The sequence below is a fragment of the Passer domesticus genome, chromosome 7 (assembly GCF_036417665.1).
Source record: "Passer domesticus isolate bPasDom1 chromosome 7, bPasDom1.hap1, whole genome shotgun sequence".
NCBI classification, from domain to species: domain Eukaryota; kingdom Metazoa; phylum Chordata; class Aves; order Passeriformes; family Passeridae; genus Passer; species Passer domesticus.
The window spans coordinates 4935887-4953507 of record NC_087480.1 but is presented as its reverse complement, the minus strand read 5'-3'; the positions used below and the strand labels follow the sequence as shown (position 1 = coordinate 4953507).

Here is a 17621-nt window from a genome sequence, read left to right as displayed (position 1 = left end):
GTCTGTGTCTGAGCAAACTTAAACATTGTACAGCAGCAAAGGTATTCAGTGTCACAGTGCAATGGAAATTACCAAAAATGGCACAAATGCCATAACCTCATTCCATGCCAGGTTTTATCCCATTCATCCAGTGAAGTAATTATCAAAGATAATAAACTTTAGAAGCTCACATTGGAAAGCTTTAAATTGGGTGTTTAGAGCCAGAACTGAGTCTGTGACATCATGCCTTGTGCAGGTAGGAGAAGATGGAATGTTTAAGTGGGACTATCTCTGAGCAGAGCCAGGCTGGAGAAGATCCTGGTTCCAGAGCTGAGGATCACACAGCAGCCGAGCATTTTTCTACTCCGGGAAGGGCAGAGCTGCAGGTGAGGCAGAATTTGGGGGATTGAGTGGCCAACTGCAGGTGCTGGTTCTCACATCACTGATTTCTCCTCAGTCATCTTAATCCTTTTATTTGCGCTTCTGAAACGTCGGTTTCCTTGAATTTCCTTGGCAATTACATCCTGTGCATGTGTCTTGCCCAGAGCAGCTGTGGCTGCCCCATCCCTGGCAGTGTCCCAGGCCAGGCTGGACAGGGCTTGGAACAACCTGGGATAGTGGAAGGTGTCCCTGCCCAAGACGTGGTAGGATGATGCTCTTTAAGGTCCCTTCCAACCCAAACCATTCCAGTGTTTTATGAAATAGCGAGGCCAAACCCAAAGACTATTTGTGCAGGAAGGACCTCGAAACCAAACCAGTTTAGTTCTGACTTTTCTTGGGTTTAGTGATCTGAGAAATGGACCACTGGAGTAAAAATGTTTGCCACCAAGTCAGTGGGACCTTCTTTCCACGTGCTGACAGGACCTCATATTGCACCAGGGGAAGGTCAGGTTGGATATTAGGAAAAATTTCTTCACAGAAAGGGTTCTTAAAGCATTGGATTGGAAAGAACTGCCCAGGGCAGAGGTGGAATCACAGTCCCATGGAATACGCTGAGTTGGACGGAACTCCTCAAGATCATCAAGTTCAGATATCCCAACAATCCAACCCTGTTCCTGAGAGCATTGTCCGAGTGCTCCTGGAGCTCAGTCCCATCCCTGGAGGGGATGTACGCGTGGCACTTGGGGACACTGATTAGTGCTGGCTTTGGCAGCGCCGAGGTCTCTCGGTGACCTTAGTGGCCTTTTCCAACCCAAACAACTCCCAGATTTCACGCTTCTTTGACTCCACGCTCCCACTTTCCTCTGCCCTCCACCGGCAGCGTGCGGCAGGGAAGGCGGACGAGGCGGTGTCCCCTCTATGTCACCGCGGGGCAGAGCGCGGCCGCGGCGCGGCTGCTGCGGATGTGCGGGGTGCGGCAGCGCGGCCGGGGGCACCGGGGGCACCGGGCGTACCGGGGGCACGGGGCGTGCCGGGGCTGCCGGGGCGCGGGCGGCGGCGGGCGCGGCCCCCTCACGGCGTTGCCATGGCGGCCATGGCGCTGCGCTCGGCGGGGGCGGGCGCGGGGCGGGGCGGGGCGGCCCCTTCAGCACCAGCGCGGCCGCGGACAGCGGCGGCCCCGGCTGAGGCGGCGCGGGCAGCGTCCCGTGCACCCGCACCGAGCGAGTCCTGCGTCCCCACGGTGAGTGTCCGCCGCACGGTGGGTGAGCGTCCCCGCAGCCGCTCGCTGCGTGAGGAGTCCCCGCAGCCGCGCGGCGGCTGAGTGTCCCTCACAGCCGCACGGAGCGCGTCCCCCGCAGCCGCTCGGTAACTGAGCGTCCCCGCAGCCGCTCGGTGAGTGAGTGTCCCCCAGGGCGCTCGGCGGGCGGGTGTCCCCGCATGGCGAGTGATGTCCCCAGAGCGCCCAGCCCGCAGGGCCGGCGGGGCGCGGGTGCCCGCGGGCTGGGGCCGGGCGGGGCCGTTGCGGGAGCGGTTGGGCTCGGTTAAAAAACTTGGAGAAACCCGGAGCGCTCGGCTCGGCTCGGGCCTCTTCCTTCTCTCTCCGTAAGGCGTTTTCCTTCGAAACTTTAGGGGTGAACTTGTGGAAAAGGCGGCTTGGCGGCGGCGCGGTGCCGGAGGGGGCTGTGTGTGTGTGGGGCTGCACGTGGGCTCCGTCCCACCACGGGCGTTCCTTCCATGAATCCCAAAAGCTGCCAGGCTCTGGGCGAGCCCTGCCTCGCACGGTCATAGTAGCGGTAGTAGGAGCGTGGCGTTCCTCACTCGCTGCTGGAAGCTCTGTCATCCCGCTTAGATGGTGACAGCCCTGGTAGCTGAGGCCTTTTCTGTGTGTTCTGCAAGGACCGGCCGTGTTTTGGGGGAGGTCACAGCCTGGAGGTGACGGTGACAGTGAAGTGACAGTGACAGCAAGCTGAGATTCTGTGCCCTGAACTATTCGGAAGTGCCTGCGTGCAAAGCAAAACTGCTTTCCAGCAACTCGGGGCTGGAATTCTGTGTCTTCCCAGCCAGGAATCACTCTCGTGTGCTCCCACAGGCATCTCTGATACATCTTTATGCCGCTGCAAATCCGTAATAGCATTAATTGTTCCCTCGGAGAGAGGAGGCTGGGCTCTGCAGGCTCACACGTTGTGCTCCGTGTGCTGCCTTGAGAGTAGCAGCCTGTTCGTGGCTCCCATGAACAGCAGCCAGGTGGGGATGAATGGGGATGTGCCGAATCCTCCGCTAAAGGCCGAGGGATGAATAACAAGTGACAGTGACTCCTGAGCAGGGACTCTCCCGTGCTTCGTGCTCCTGACTTCTCCTTAAGCTCTAGAGGCAGATGTGATGTGTCTGTCCCATTCAGAAATGTTAAAAACAATCCCTGTGCCCTTTCATCCTCCATGTGCTGTGCCTGCAGCATCCAGGAATCGACAATACGGGCGTGATGTGTGGAGGGGGAATAGCTGTCTGCATTATACCTTCTATTCCTTGTGTCTTATCCCTCTGGCATTCCCACAGCTTAGTTCAAAGGGAGCACCAATAATTCCTTTAATTTGCAGTGCTGCAGACCTTTGACCTCGGGGCAGTGCTGCCTGCACACCCTCTCTGCCCAGTTGTGCATCCCAGGCATAACTTTACAGTAAATTTAGTTTTGTTGCCTCATTAGGCACCAGACACACAGAACTGTGTGAGGGTTGTGTGCTCTGGAATGATTCAGCTGCCACACAGACACACGGTGACCCTTGTGAACAAAAGCCTGACCCTAAATTCCTGCCCTGCAAGATCAGGGCTTGAGCTCCTGCTCAAGCTCAGGAGTAACTGCTGACACAATAGAGTCCCATAATTTATGAATCGACCATAAATCAGGGAGACAGAAGTAGACCAAGTTTCTTGAAAGATCACATTGAGACTGAGTTATTTTGGAGAGTCAATTAAGCAGCATTTAGGCTGGCAGTGGAAATTAATTCATTAATTAACAGTGCTTGAAGGAATTAAATTCTACCCATGTTTCAAAACGCTCCTAATCCAGAGTGGTTTGGTGGTTCTGGGCTCTGATGATCAGGCTGCAGGAGGGGTTTGGGCTGTGCCACCCATGCTTGGCCACAGCAGGGGGGGAGCCTTGCTACCTTTTGCTGTGTTTTGCCTCTCTCATGCTTGTTGTGAAGCCCTTGGTGGGTCCTCCTTGGTTGTTGACAGTGTTTGTTGAGTTCTCAGTACCTTGATGGTCTCTGCATGTGGGTTAGACTTTTTTTAATGGATTAACATGTAATTATGTCTTCCGTGTCATACATCTTTTATGTGTCTTATGTTTAACCCAGTGGTTTTAATGGATGAAAGGCAATGAACAGTCAGAGGATTTGGAGGCAAATTCCAGTCCAGATTTCACCATGGGTAACATGGAGTGAGGGATGGTCCATGGAAAGTCGGAGCCAGCCCAGAGTTTACATTGCAGAACTCAGATGCTCCGCCATGAACAGACCAGGCCAACTCTTCTCCCATTTACACCAGAGCAATTCCTGCTGAATTGAATTGTTACTCAGTCAATTCCTTTCTCAGGAACTGTAGTGGTGGGATGGGAAGTAATAATTTTGAACTGAAGATGGCAGATTTTACTTCAGTATATGGAAGGAATTGTTCCCTTTGAGGGTGGGGAGGCCCTGGCATAGGTTCCCAGAGAAGCTGTGGCTGCCCCTGGATCCCTGGAAGTGTCCAAGGCCAGGTTGGACAGAGCTTGGTGCTCCCTGGGATAGTGGAAGGTGCCCCTGTCCATGGCAGGGGGTGGCACTGGATGAGATTAAAGGTCCCTTCCAAGCTAAACCATTCCATGATTCCATGAATTTATGCCATTTGGATTCAAACATTAAAAAAATAGAAATATTTTGCGAATTGCAGTCTTGCTTTCTGCCTTTGCCACCATGATCTTAATGCAAAAATAATTATTCAAAGCATCAGCAGAGAATCTGAGATGCCCAGGAACCAGCAGAGTGCCATTGCCTGTGGCCATGCTGAGTTAGTGTGGTACAGCACAGGAGAATCCAGCTGCAAAACTTGAGCATAATACTGAGCATGGTTCCTTCATGTTGCACAACTGCTCACAGGTAAACCATCATTTCAGTTCTTTTCCAGAAAAAATTATTTTAGAAGCTCTAAAAACTTTCTATCAGCGTGTACCACCAAAAGCAGAGTTTTCCTTCACAAAATGCCACAAATGGGTACAGCAGATGTTGATTTATGTCCACATCAGCTGATTTTCTTCTCCATTACCCTTTCTGCTGGATCTTTGCTTATCCAGCAGGTCCTGTTGCCCTGACATCCGATGTCAGCTTGGATGTTTTTGCACATTTGGTGAAAGCTTGACTCAGTCTTTCTCCCCAACTTGGTGTTGTCAGGTGCGTGATGGTCATTATGAATTATTGATAGTGATGGAAAAGTCACGAATGCACAGCTGTGCTGCAGGGCCTGGGCCTTTTTCTTGGGTTTAATCATCACTTTATCTCCTCTCTGCCTTTTAGTAATAATGTCAACAGAGATTTCGTGCTGCCTTCACCACAAAAGAGGAGCAGTTCTCTGCTCTGCTGCTGCAGCCAGAATCCTTTTTCCTGTCGTAGTTTGCCCAGAGTTCTGCAGATTTTTCAACTGCAAACTCTAGAAAACATTTCACTTATCAAAAAACTATTTTCTACAGAAATCTTGGCTGGTACTGATGCAAAATTAAACATAAACTCCTGTGCAGCAAATACGTTGAAGATAATGAATAATTCATTTATTTTCCCCCACTTTTACATTGTAACTCATAAAATTGGAAAAATTGCATTAAAATGAAATCCCACTGCGGTGTTTTATATTCAGAGAGTAACTTTCTAATAGAAGTATGGAAATTAATTCATAAAAATATGAATTTTATATGAACATTGTAAACACAAATAGCAACATAATTAAATAATGGAAGACACAGTAATCTTTGAGTAGCCTGTGAGACACAGTCCTGTGGAGGTGCCAGCTCAGCCTGCTCCAGGATACAGAAGTTTTCCCAACTGAATTTAAACCCCCCCTTGCTGTAGCAACAGGGAAGAGCCTTTATTTGGAGGGGTCCTAAACTGCTTCAAAATCAACCTGGAGCCTGGGCCTGGAGCTCACAGCTTCTGCCATGAAATGAGAATACTCCTGGAGTGGAACAGAATAATTGCTGCACAGAAACACTTCTGTAACCTGTGCAGAGCAGGGGTGAGGCAGAGAGGCCTTCAGGGTGCATTTCTTTTCTCCTTGGGGCTCCTCCCAAGGAAAACTCCAGATGCACTCTGTGGGAACCATCAAACCCACCCTCCACACCCCAGTGGCTCTGTACTGGTTTGGAGGGGAACCCCCACACTGAAGGAACTAAATGCAGCTCCCAGCAAGGGGTTTTGGGGTGAGATCAGTCAAAAAAGAGAAATCCATTCCGTGGATGTGGTTGTGTTGGAATCCTCTCAAAACAGACAGAAATGTGATCTTGGAGGATCCTCTCATGGATTAGTGACAATGGGGATACTTGATAGCTGTCCTTTGGTGTAGATGAGGGGAAGATGGTTCTGGAGAGTTCCTGAGGAGAGCCTTGACTTTGTAATGCCCTTTTTACCCTGAAAGCAGCCCAGCTTTAGGGCTGCAGTGGCACATGGCATCACTCATCCCTCTTCCTCTGGCATTTGAAGAGGACAGATGATTATGAAGATGGTTAATAGATGGAAAAGGATTGTTTCAGTTTTTACCTTGCCTGCTTTTGCTGCAGTTTAGTCATAATAATGAGAGTTCTTGATAAGTGAGCTTTGGATTGAGTCACTGGGATCTCGAGTGAGTAAATAGATTTTGGGATTAGTCTGAGGAGCTGAGCAGAGCAGTCAGGGAAGCTGCAGCACACAGGGGGAGGAAGGAATCTCTGGGACATTTGGCTCTTTTTCCTGCCAGTTCAGGGGGCATCACCTGCAAATGCCCTGGGAGAGCTCATGAGGTGCTGAGCAACCTCCACATCCCCCAAAGATTTGACGTCCAGCTGGAAGGTTTGAGGGTCGATATTCCTCAGGATGAGGAGTGGGGACACCCAAAGGAGTGACCAGCTGGGGAATTGTGGCACAGAGGGAAATCCAGGGCCCAGAGCCCCACGTCATCTCCCAGACCCTGCTGCATCTCAGGATAGTCCTGTGCTCCTTAGGCACAGAGACACCAGGGGGAAAGGCTTGGGAATGGCTTTGTTGGTGCATGTTGCCATAATTCACATCCCCAATTCAGGAACAGGGAAATGGTCTCTTTAAATTGTTGACATCATCATTTTTATTTTTGTTTTTCCTTCAGCTGAAAAAAACCCTGGGAACCCTGAGCGTAGAGTAAGGAAATGATGCTTTTTCCTGTGGTGACTGAGCCAATAAAAGGCAGCTGTTGGGAATAATGTCCCAGTAGGCAAAGCAGCTCATCAATCTCAGCTGCTGCTTCTATGAACATATTATATAATAATGCCTCTTCTACCAAAAAAAAAAATGCTATAAAGGTCTCTCTCTTCTTCCCCTAAATATCACCAGGGGAAGCCATAAATTCTGCTCCAGTGTTAATCTGTTCTATCAGGGTGATATATCCATTAATGGATATGATATATCCATTAAACCTTCCATCCTTGCACAGAAAGAAATAACAATATTTCAGTGTTAAAAAGAAGTTTGTATTTTTTTTTGCATAGTGACTGATTTGTCTGACTTTTCCAGACTCCACATGCTGAGATCCTTTTATCTAAGCAGCCCAGAACCCTTTCCTTTGCCATCAAGGCCTAACTGGCTGCTCACTGCCAGGCTCAGAGCAGAGCTCAGCCCTTGCCAGACTTAACCCTTTAACAGCTGCCAACGTGAGCCGTCAGTGCACAGATTTGGGAGCAGGTCAGGAACATGCATTCAGCTAATTAGTGGCCCATCAGGAGTTGGAAAGCAAATGAAAGCTGCAGACAGGCCCTGGCACAACAGACAGGTCCTCACAGGGTGAGCAAAGCAAGTGCTGTGCTTCTGGCAGCACTAAAATGGCATTTTCAGGGATAAAAATCTGCCTGCTGTAGCAGCGAGGAAAAATCCATTATATTTGTAATAAAGCAATAACACAGTCCATACCTCCTTGGGCTATAATTTCAGCCTTTCCTGCAGATTATGCAGGTATTTACACTTAAAACATACCTTAAATATTATCTTTACTAAGAGCCATATATAATTTGAGCATAAAAGCTGAGATTGTGGAGCACAGCTCAAGAAGGAATAAATTTCTGTGAATATCAATCCACACAGTGGACAGGCCCTGCTTGGGATAGTCAGGGAGCTTGAGTGGGTGTTGTGAGCTTTGGGGTGCTGGGATGGGAGGTCTTGCAAGGAAAGCCTGAGAATACTGACTGTCAGAAATGAGAAACAGATATAAGGGAGTGCCTTTATGATAGCAGGTGAATAATTACAGAAATATTTCATTCCAGCACGTGGAATGAACATGGAAATTCCAGCAGCAGGATCCTGGGCTTACTCTAAATGAACCAACAGCCTCATGTGCCAGGAAACAAAACCTTCCTGTCAGCTGCACACTCTGATAGAAAGAATCTAAAGCCACTACACGATTCATAATACTTCATTTTGCTGAATTATTATTCATTCTAAATTTTATATGAGTCTACCACATCCCTGCTAATTTGCATGTCTATTAATAATTCTAAATTCCCACTCAAAACCCCATAGGGAAGATGGCAGGTTTGTTAATATCCTTACAGAGGATCAAGCATGACCTGAAACCCAGAGTCTTTATAAACCCTTTGGTGCTTTTTCCACTATTTTCCCCTGCCATTCCCAACTCCAAAGTCTGTTGTTACACCTGCAGGACTGCCAGGCTGTAATGCATCATTTATTATGTCCAGCAGGTGACCGGTGGTTACCATTGATCTCCAAATGAATGTGATTGTTTGTTGGGTTTTATTTCCTGCAGCTTTCCCGGGGAGCTTTGTGTTTCTGTCAGCGACAAGATGACAATTCATATTTCTACCAAATGATCCAGTGACTCATCCTATTAACTCTGCTGGAATACACGCTCCCAGTCGTCCTGCCACGGTGAGTCCGTGGGATTTTGCATTCTTGCTGGGAATATTATTCAGGATTCAGTCCATAAATATGTGTTTGGTAGTACAAATAAGCATTTCCTAAAGCAGGAACTTCCCAGGAATGACCACAGCCCCAAAGAGACCAAATATTGCATCTGGTAGCTATTTTTTAAAAGCTATTGTAGTATTTTATAGCTGTTGAGATACTGCTGGCCTCATGTTTTTTAAAGGGCTTGGTTGGTTTGGACTGGAGGCCCTGTGAGAAGGAGTCTCACATGTTGTGGGAACTGATACCAATTTATGATAAACAGGCCCTTGAAAATGTTGCCCTGTGAGGAGATCCCCATCTGGCTAAGAATGGATCTGCCATGAGTCATGATGGAAAAATGGGACATCCAAAAAACCCAAATATCCAGCATGACAGAATATGGATCATGATTTCATACTGGGTGCCCAAGTTAAACTCTTCAATTTGTGCCTCCTGAGAACTCCCAGCTCATTGAGCCAATATCCTGTAATATTCCAGGAGAAACTGAATCCCAGGACAGTTTGGGTTGGAAGGGACCCATCTTGTTCCATGGGCAGGGAAACATCCCAGTCTGAGATGCTCCAAACCCTGTCCAGCCTGGCCCTGGACACTTCCAGGGATCCAGGGGCAGTCACAGCTTCTCTGGGCACCCTGTGCCAGGGCCTCCCCACCCTTAAAGGAAAGAATTTCTTCCCAATATCCCATCTAACCCTGCCCTTTTCCCCTTAAAGCCATTATCCATGTTCCTTTAGTTGGGTGGAAAAAGTAGGACACGTTTTTGTGGGTTAAGTCTCGTCCTGTGTTTACTTTTTGTGCTCTTCAAGGTGCCATTCTCTGCCCCAAGCCCACAGCTTTGCATTTTGCCCACCTTATCTGCCAGGGAAGAGCTGAGCTATCGTTTGTTATCCCAGGGAAACTTGATGGGAAGTGGACTGAAAACTGATGGCAATTCATGCGTTATCTCTTGATAACAGGATAAATAAACACTGCCTTCACCGCCTGCATTAGCATTAATGGAAGGAAAAACTCATGGAAAGCACTGTCAAACCAGTTTAAATATGTCCCCATTTAGGTTTCCCAGATGCTTTACTGCTTCTCCTTGTCTCATCTGGGTTTGAATTACGACTGGAAGTTCCTCCATATTTGACATTCCTGCCTTTGGAGCTTATGCCAGCTGCAGTTCTGAAGTAAGTGAACAAAATATTTCCAAATGTCCAGCTTAATAGAGAAATGGATCTTTGAATTAAAATAAAGCTTTAGCAGGAGATCATGGACATTTACAGTGATGTATGTAATGTGTAAGCAGGAAAACCAATGTAGAAGTAAGAGGAATGGCAGAATTTCTGTGGGTGTTTCTGGAGTGATCCCCCAAAACAAGGCCACCACAGCAGCTCCCAAGACATTTTGCTACATCTCTTTTTTAGCCTCTTCTCCCAGGGAACAAGGGACAGGATGAGAGGAAGCAGCCTCAAGGGTGAGGGGAGGTACAGGTAGGACAGCAGCAGGAATTCCTTCATGGAAAGGGTGACCAGGCCTTGGAAGGGGCTGCCCAGGGAGGTTTGGAGTCCCCATCCCTGGAGGTGTCCAAGGAAGGACTGGAGGTGGCACTCAGAGCTCTGGGCTGGTGACAAGGTGGGGATCAGGCACTGGTTGGAGTTGATGGTCTTGGAGGGCTTTTCCAACCTCCCTCATTCTGGAGTTCCATGGTCTGTGAGAGGTCCCTGCACAACCGATTTCAAGTGCAAAGTAAAAAGAATTGGAGCATTTAAATATTCCCAACCTTTATTGTAAACAGAAAAACATGGGAGCAGATAGAAGCAAAGGGAAGAGGATGGAGCTGCCACAGCTGCACAAAACCTATTTCAGCTGTATCCTGCCTGAAAATGCCAGCACATGGCAAAGCCTTTGAAAACACACTGAATCAACATTATGGAATATATAAAAAGAGAATCTAAACAGTTTATCAGTAAAATATGAGCTAAATTTGATGAGGCAGTTCTCTAGACTGCAAGTATCTGTTTCTGTGAAAGTTGTGGGGAACATGAAAGCTGTCATTAGCATGGCAGATTTGCTTCATTCAGATGTAAAGCCAGATCTGCTTGGATTTTTTTGATGAAGCTCATGCACAGTGGAGTGCTAAGAGGTGGTTAATGAAACATTTTAGCATCATTGTCAGCCCAAACTCAAGAGTTGCTTGCTCCAAAAAGAAAATTAGAGCCTCTAATTTCAATAGGAAAATAAATGATAAAATTTAACAATATTATGTTTAAGCATCCAAACATTTTTCCACGTTGTGATTGCCGTATCAGGTGAAGGTGACCACTCAAGGACAAGTTGGAAGTTGAGTCACGGAAATATTTTTCTAACCTTATAATAAGAATGATATATCATAAGACTTGACTGGGTCTGATCCATCTTATTTTGTGCTTCTCTAGCCAGTGTATGTAAAAGAAAACACCCTTAAAACTGATTTTCCTCATCCTTTTTTCTGGCAGAGATCTTAAATCAGATGGGATTCAGGGTCTGTTGCAGTTTATGGTAACATTTTAAAATCCATAAACAACAAAACTTCACGAAAAATCACTAGGAGAGAATCTCAGTAAATTAAAATATTGATGAGGTGTGGAAAAAACACCCTCTTTTGAATTTCACTGCCATGGTGGTGATGTTTGTGCAGCTTCCATTTGCCTACATGCAGAGTTTAGGACAAGAAAACCCCGAGTGTGGGACACCTGAGATGCTTTGGGGTATTTGTGTGGAAGGAGTTTCACAAAGGGAATTCTTTGGCAGGGTGCAGCAGGGAAGGCTTAGGGACAGCTGGGACTGGGGGTGCCAGTGAGGGATCTGCATGCAGGGATCACAGAATCCCAGCATGGCTTGGTTGGAAGGGACCTTAAAGATCATCTGCCTCCAGTTCCACTTCCACTGTCCCAGGCTGCCCCAAGCCCTGTCCAGGCCTTGGGCACTGCCAGGGATCCAGGGGCAGCCACAGCTCCTCTGGAATCTGTGCCAGGGCCTCCCCACCCTCTCAGGGAGGAATTTCTCTCTAATTTAATCTAAACCTCCCTTCTTTTGCTTTAAAACCATTCCCCTGTCCTGTCACTCTCTTCCCATGTAAATTGAGCATCCTCCATTGCAAACAGCAGCAGTTTCCAAGGAATAAAGTGATTTTCCAGCTCCTTTTCTAATTAACCAGCTCAGTACTCACTTGTGCTTGGCTTCATCCAGGTGCTGTGGTCACGTGCAGGGAGTTTCCTTCCCTTCATCCCAGGATCTCTTGTTTTACACAACACTTGGACTAATTACAGCCTCAGTGTTGCTGCTGATGTATTGTAACTGAGGTTAATTACATTAATAATAACTCCTGGCATTAACCTGAGCACCTCAGTAAGTAAATTTGCTCCTGCTTTGAGAATCAGGTTCCTAATGACTATAAAAGTGCCTGAAAATTGTTCTTTTTGCCAGACAAGATTGAAGAAAATAACAAAATAAAATCCTTTTAGGAGAGTGCAGGGTTAAAGTATTGGATTGCAAACTGGTAGCAAATTAGTACATAATAAAAAATACTACTACTAATAATAATATTTATTTAGGCTTAACTGCAAATAAATTCTTTTTAAAAATAATTTTGAAAACTGAATCCCTGGGTTTTTTTCCTAGTACATTTTTCTCACTTGTCAGAGTTGAAGGTGTTATTTCAGCACAGAATTCTTTAATATTTATCATAAAACATTAATGGTGAGACTGAGCTCCCAAAGCCTCCTCAGATTCTCCAGGAATCACTTCAGAGAAATGACATTTTGAGGGGTGCCTCTTCAACACAAAAGAGAGATTTACTGACATTACCTTCTCCTTTCAGTTTCAAACCTCAGTATATTGCAATAACATCTGAAATACCTAAAAACATGTAGCAATAAAGGAAGGATTTCTAAGCTTATTTGGAGATACGTCCATCTTCTGACTTTCCAAGTGTTTGAAGAGGGTCCCTCTGCTAAAAGGGGGTTGAATTTCAACACTCCCTTCTCTGCTCCCTTTTTTTTTTTTGCATCACAGCATCAGCCTCAGAAAGGTCAAGGTTCTGCAATATCAAACAAATGCCATAATAAAAACTACTGCTTAGACAACAATTCTGACAATTTTAAGTTTGCTAGGGGACCATTTGGGCTGGTCCACCATAATCTGGCATATGAAAAGCCAGACTTGATGATCTTGGAAGTCTTTTCCAGCCTTAATTCTGTGATTGTATGAATGACTCAGGTGACAACATGGCAGCATAAAACATTTGAACAAAACCCTCTCCTTCCAACCTGCCTCCACCCAAGGTTGTCCCACTTCCAGAATTAGCAGTAGCTCTCTGTAAAAGCTGGTTTTTAGGATAGACTTGTACTGAGTTGTCATGAAGGCTCTGAAGGATGCATAGCTATAGTTTTAAATGAATAAGCATGGAATTCTAATGAATATTCAATGGTGAAATCATTAGCATGTAAAACTGGCAGTGCTGTGGAGGGCAGTTTCTCTCCTTTTCAGTTCAAATGTTGTGTCCTCTAAACACCTGCAGGAAAAATGTGGATATCTCTGAATACACCTGAAAACATACCTGTTGTGGGTGTGGAATTATACACCATGTACACAATGCCAGGAGCTACGTGGTTGTGCCAGACCTATGGGACTGATTCCAGGACCTTCACACTGTCAATTCAATTCCCAGCTTCAGTCCTGCTTTAGCCAACTTTTAAAACATTCCTTCAGCTTCAAACATCTGGTTAGTCCCATTCTTTGTCATGAGGCCAGGAAGGTGCTTGGAATTACATATGCTCCTGATCAGCGTAATGGGAGCTGAAATTCCAGCAGAAGTATTTGAAATAGAGCTCTGCCATGTTCCCAAGCCATTTGGCATCTCACAAATTACTTGAAATCACTAAAATATTCCAGAATGTGGAATCTGAAGGCGAGGGAAGGGGAATGTATGACAACGTACATATGGAGTCCCACTGGGTAGAGAAACAACAGTGGGGACTTTTCAGTAGTGTTGTTACTTAGTATGATTTTACTTTATTTTTATTCCTGAGCTTTGGCTGAAAGAATATGTTTGAGCCATCTGGCTGCAGAAACGCTCGGGGGTGTTTCGGAAGCAGGTTCTGGGTGCTGGCAGGCTCCCAAAGGCACTCCTTCCACACGGCTGGTGCCTCACTGAGCCCCTTCAGATGCCACCTGGCCACCACCTGAGTGTCTCATCTCCTTGCTAAATGTGATGCTATGAATTCAAGATATCATTTTAAACTGAGAAATTCCCAAAGCTGAGCTTTATCCCATGTATTCTGTAGGTGCTTCTTTCTTGACGTCCTTTTTCCACAAGACTGGAAGGGATTTTCTCACCATATCTGCAAACCACGATTTGCAGCATTGTTACATTAATGTAAAACATGGCTTATGGCTTAGAAGGGGAATATTTTCCACAGAAACATCCTGGAAACAACTTGACAATTATCAGATATCCATCCAGTCCTTAAGCCACTAGTGATATTAAATGATGCGTGTGTTTAGATGATCCACAGAGACCAAAGTTCATCCAAGGCATTTGGCTGGATAAACAGGGAGCAGGTTGCAACATTCCCGGTTTTCACAAAAAAAACTTCCTGGTTTTTCAGTACTTTTAAGTAGTCAAGCCACTGAAGATCAAGGGAGACGTCTAGGTAGGACAGAAAGAACAAATTTGATCATTTGCTCATTTTATCTCTTCATGGCAAAATTTATTTGGAGTTCCATTAGAACCACCAAGTACTTCATGTTATTAACCTTTGAGTAGTTTTAAATTGGGTCTATATGGTTTGCTGCATTTACTTTGAGTCATGGGTTATACAATAACGTGATGGCTTCTCAGCAGGATTAAAACCTGAGTACATTAAAATTCAATTAAAAGCCTGTGACAAGTGCAGTGGTTGACTCAGACCGTTAACTGGGGTTGTGTCTCTAAAATGAACAGCTCTGTCACTACACTGAGGGGGGAAGTTTGGTACAACCAAGTGAAATGTCCTCTCTGGTATTCCAGAAAGTTCTAACATTTGCCTCTAATTCCTCTTTCTCCCTGTTTAGCCAACCAATATCACAATGACTGAGGACTTGGACCACAGATTCAGTTATCTCACCTGGGATCAGATTAAAATCCTGGATCAGGTTTTGACTGAGGCTATACCTATTCATGGGAGAGGAAATTTTCCAACCCTGGAGGTAAAGCCGAAGGATATAATCCACATGGTAAAGGAGCAGCTCATTGAGAAGCAGATCCATGTCAGGGACATCCGCCTGAACGGTTCCACTGCCAGTCACATCCTGGTGAAGCACAATGGCACCAGTTACAAGGACCTGGACATCATTTTTGGAGTGGAACTTCCCAGTGAGCTCGAGTTCCAGATCGTTAAGGAAGCAGTTCTCAATTGCCTATTGGACTTCTTGCCAAAATGTGTTAACAAGCAAAAAATCACGGCTCAGACCATGAAAGATGCTTATGTGCAGAAGATGGTCAAAGTCTCCACCGACCACGACCGCTGGAGCCTCATCTCTCTGTCCAACAACAGCGGCAAGAACGTGGAGCTGAAGTTCGTCAGCTCGCTGCGGCGGCAGTTCGAGTTCAGCGTGGACTCCTTCCAGATCATCCTGGACTCCATCCTGGCCGTCTACAGAGCCTCAGACCGGCCCCTGACACAGGACTGCCACCCCGCCGTCATCGCCGAGAGCATGTACGGGGACTTCAGCCAAGCCATGGACCACCTGAAATACAAACTGATCTCCACGCGCAACCCGGAGGAGATCAGGGGAGGCGGCCTCCTGAAGTACAGCAACCTCCTGGTCCGTGACTTTAAGCCGGCGGATGAGGCTGAAATTAAATCTCTGGAACGTTACATGTGCTCCAGGTTCTTCATTGATTTTCCCGACGTTGCCGAGCAGCAGAGGAAAATCGAGTCCTACCTGCGCAACCACTTCATCGGGGAGGAGAAGAGCAAGTACGACTACTTGATGACCCTGCGTGGGGTGGTGAACAAGAGCACAGTCTGCCTCATGGGGCACGAGCGAAGGCAGACCCTCAATATGATCACAATCCTGGCTTTGAAAGTGCTCGGAGAACAGAACATCATCCCGAACGCGGCCAACGTCACGTGCTACTATCAGCCTGCTCCCTATATCAGTGACAGAAACTTCAGCAACTACTACATTGCCCATGGACAACCCCCTGTGTTCTACCAGCCGTACCCCTTCCACATACAGCTACAGAGCGGGATGGTGTAGGAACGCTCCAACCTCCAAGCACTCACCACTCCTCTCTTTCCAGTTCTCTCCTTAATAAAGGCCTCATTAAAGCGAGTTTTATCAGCACTTTTGAGTTAAGGACATATTTTTGTGCAAGTTGCCAAAGTTGTTTGGTTGGTCAATGTCTAACTCACCATTAAGCAGGTGAAATAAGTGAAGCGTCTGTCGTTCGTGAAGTGTTTATACCTTGGCGTGTGTTTGGGCTGTATTTTTTTGCAATGAAAAGAGAAGGATATAAATTATTCTAATTTTATAAAAATGAAATGCACTAAGTTCTGGGTTCTAAAAAAGAAAAAAAATTATTATGAAAAATGTAAATGGTGTCAATGAAAACTGAATCCAATGAAATACCTCTCTGTAGAAATGCCTGATGTTAGAAGGGACAGTGCTCTGGGTACGTCAAAGTCAATCATCCCTTGGTTTTATCCATGCAGTTCCAGCAACATTTATTTGCAGCACCTTTGAAAACACACATTGCTGGGTCATCTCTTGGTGGCTGATCATTCCTCAGGTCAGTCAGAGACTCGGGGCCACTTCCCTCCCCAGAGTACTGGTTTGTACTGGTGAGCAGGAAATGCCCCTACCCAGAGCAGACTCAGCATTTTGTGTATCTGAAATTTCCACTGATCCCAGGGAAAGATTTTGCTGCTCCAGTCAGGCAGCGTCAGAGCCCAGGATGTGCCTCACAGACAACAAAAGCTGAAAGAGGTACAGCTATTCTGATGAAATTGGTTTTGAAAACCAAGGCAAGAGAATGAGAAAGGAAGTGAAAATTGAGCAGAATGGGCTCACTTTCTATCACTAATTTGTTATTGATCACAGCTGCTTTAATGCACAACAAACAGTGAGGAAAAACCTCCAAAAGCCCAGGACTGGCGCTATTTTTAGGTGAATTAAAATAAATCCTTGGCAGTGGCATTTGAAGAACTATTTTATACTGGTAAAGTCCTGTCTGTGTTTAGATACCTGCACACATCCACCAGTAGCAAACGAGGATTTACCATCAGGAAGCAAAACATGAGTTACACATCTGTGTGTGTGTGAGTGTTTACCAAAGATAAGTTTTAAACATGTCACATAAGTGCCTCCCTGTGCCAGTTGCTCCATGAAATGCTGGAAATGGTGCCAGAGAGCTCCTAAATTATGGAAAGGGAAACATGGAAAGGGAAACACGCCCTGGGGTTGCAGAGTGTTTATAGCTACAATGGGCAGAGGGTTTGCTCCAGGATGAGCAGGTTGGGACAGATGGATCTAAGGTGGGGTCACCAAAACCAAACATGGGAAAAGGAACAAGAAGGACTAGCAGGAAAAGGAGGTTTGGAAGGGGTGTGGGTAAAAAAAATGGGAACAGCCAACTGGAAATGCAAGCTGTAGAGTTTCTTACATTTGTGTGTCGCTGTGTTGTCACTGTCACTGTCCATCCTCATCTCCTCCTGCTCCAGAGCAGTGGCTGCATTGCATCCATTTACAACAGGTGTCAGGCCTTGGGAATTTCTTCTACTTGGGCACAAGAGTTTGATTTATTTTACAGAGAAATGTGGTCCATAAGTGTGCTTTTTTGAGTCAAACATTTCTAAATTTTCTAAGGTCTGTGAGGTCTGATTGCCAGTGAAATGTAGCTTCCCTTTTCCCTATTATATTCCTGTACATTGAACAAAGAATTGTTCAAAGACCATCATCACTAAAGTCAACTTTTTTCTGTAAAATACAGTGCAAAAAATTGGTATTTCTACAACATAAGAAGGGTTTGCTGATGAATCTGAATTATTTTGTGATGTCTTTCATGAATAGAGTACTGTTACTTTTGCT

General features: G+C 46.1%; 1 protein-coding gene across 7 annotated transcripts; it reads left to right on the top strand.

Annotated features, from left to right (window-relative positions):
* Positions 1-222: 222 nt before the first annotated feature.
* On the top strand, positions 223-15878 carry TENT5D (terminal nucleotidyltransferase 5D). Of its 7 annotated transcripts, XM_064426532.1 has the most exons (5): positions 236-365; positions 8368-8489; positions 9580-9694; positions 11736-11894; positions 14601-15878. In XM_064426532.1, the coding sequence occupies exon 5, from the start codon at positions 14616-14618 to the stop codon at positions 15789-15791; it is 1176 nt and encodes a 391-aa protein (XP_064282602.1). In that variant the 5' UTR covers positions 236-365; positions 8368-8489; positions 9580-9694; positions 11736-11894; positions 14601-14615; the 3' UTR covers positions 15792-15878. The 7 variants fall into 7 exon arrangements, with proteins under 7 accessions (XP_064282596.1, XP_064282602.1, XP_064282603.1 ...); XM_064426526.1 differs by lacking the exon at positions 11736-11894 and having other exon boundaries at positions 223-365; XM_064426529.1 differs by lacking the exons at positions 236-365; positions 11736-11894 and adding an exon at positions 1491-1600.
* The last annotated feature ends 1743 nt before the right edge of the window (positions 15879-17621 follow it).

What these genes read in the sequence shown, in the direction of transcription:
- TENT5D (XM_064426526.1), top strand. Translation starts at nt 14,616, where the DNA reads ATGACTGAGGACTTGGACCACAGATTCAGTTATCTCACCTGGGATCAG.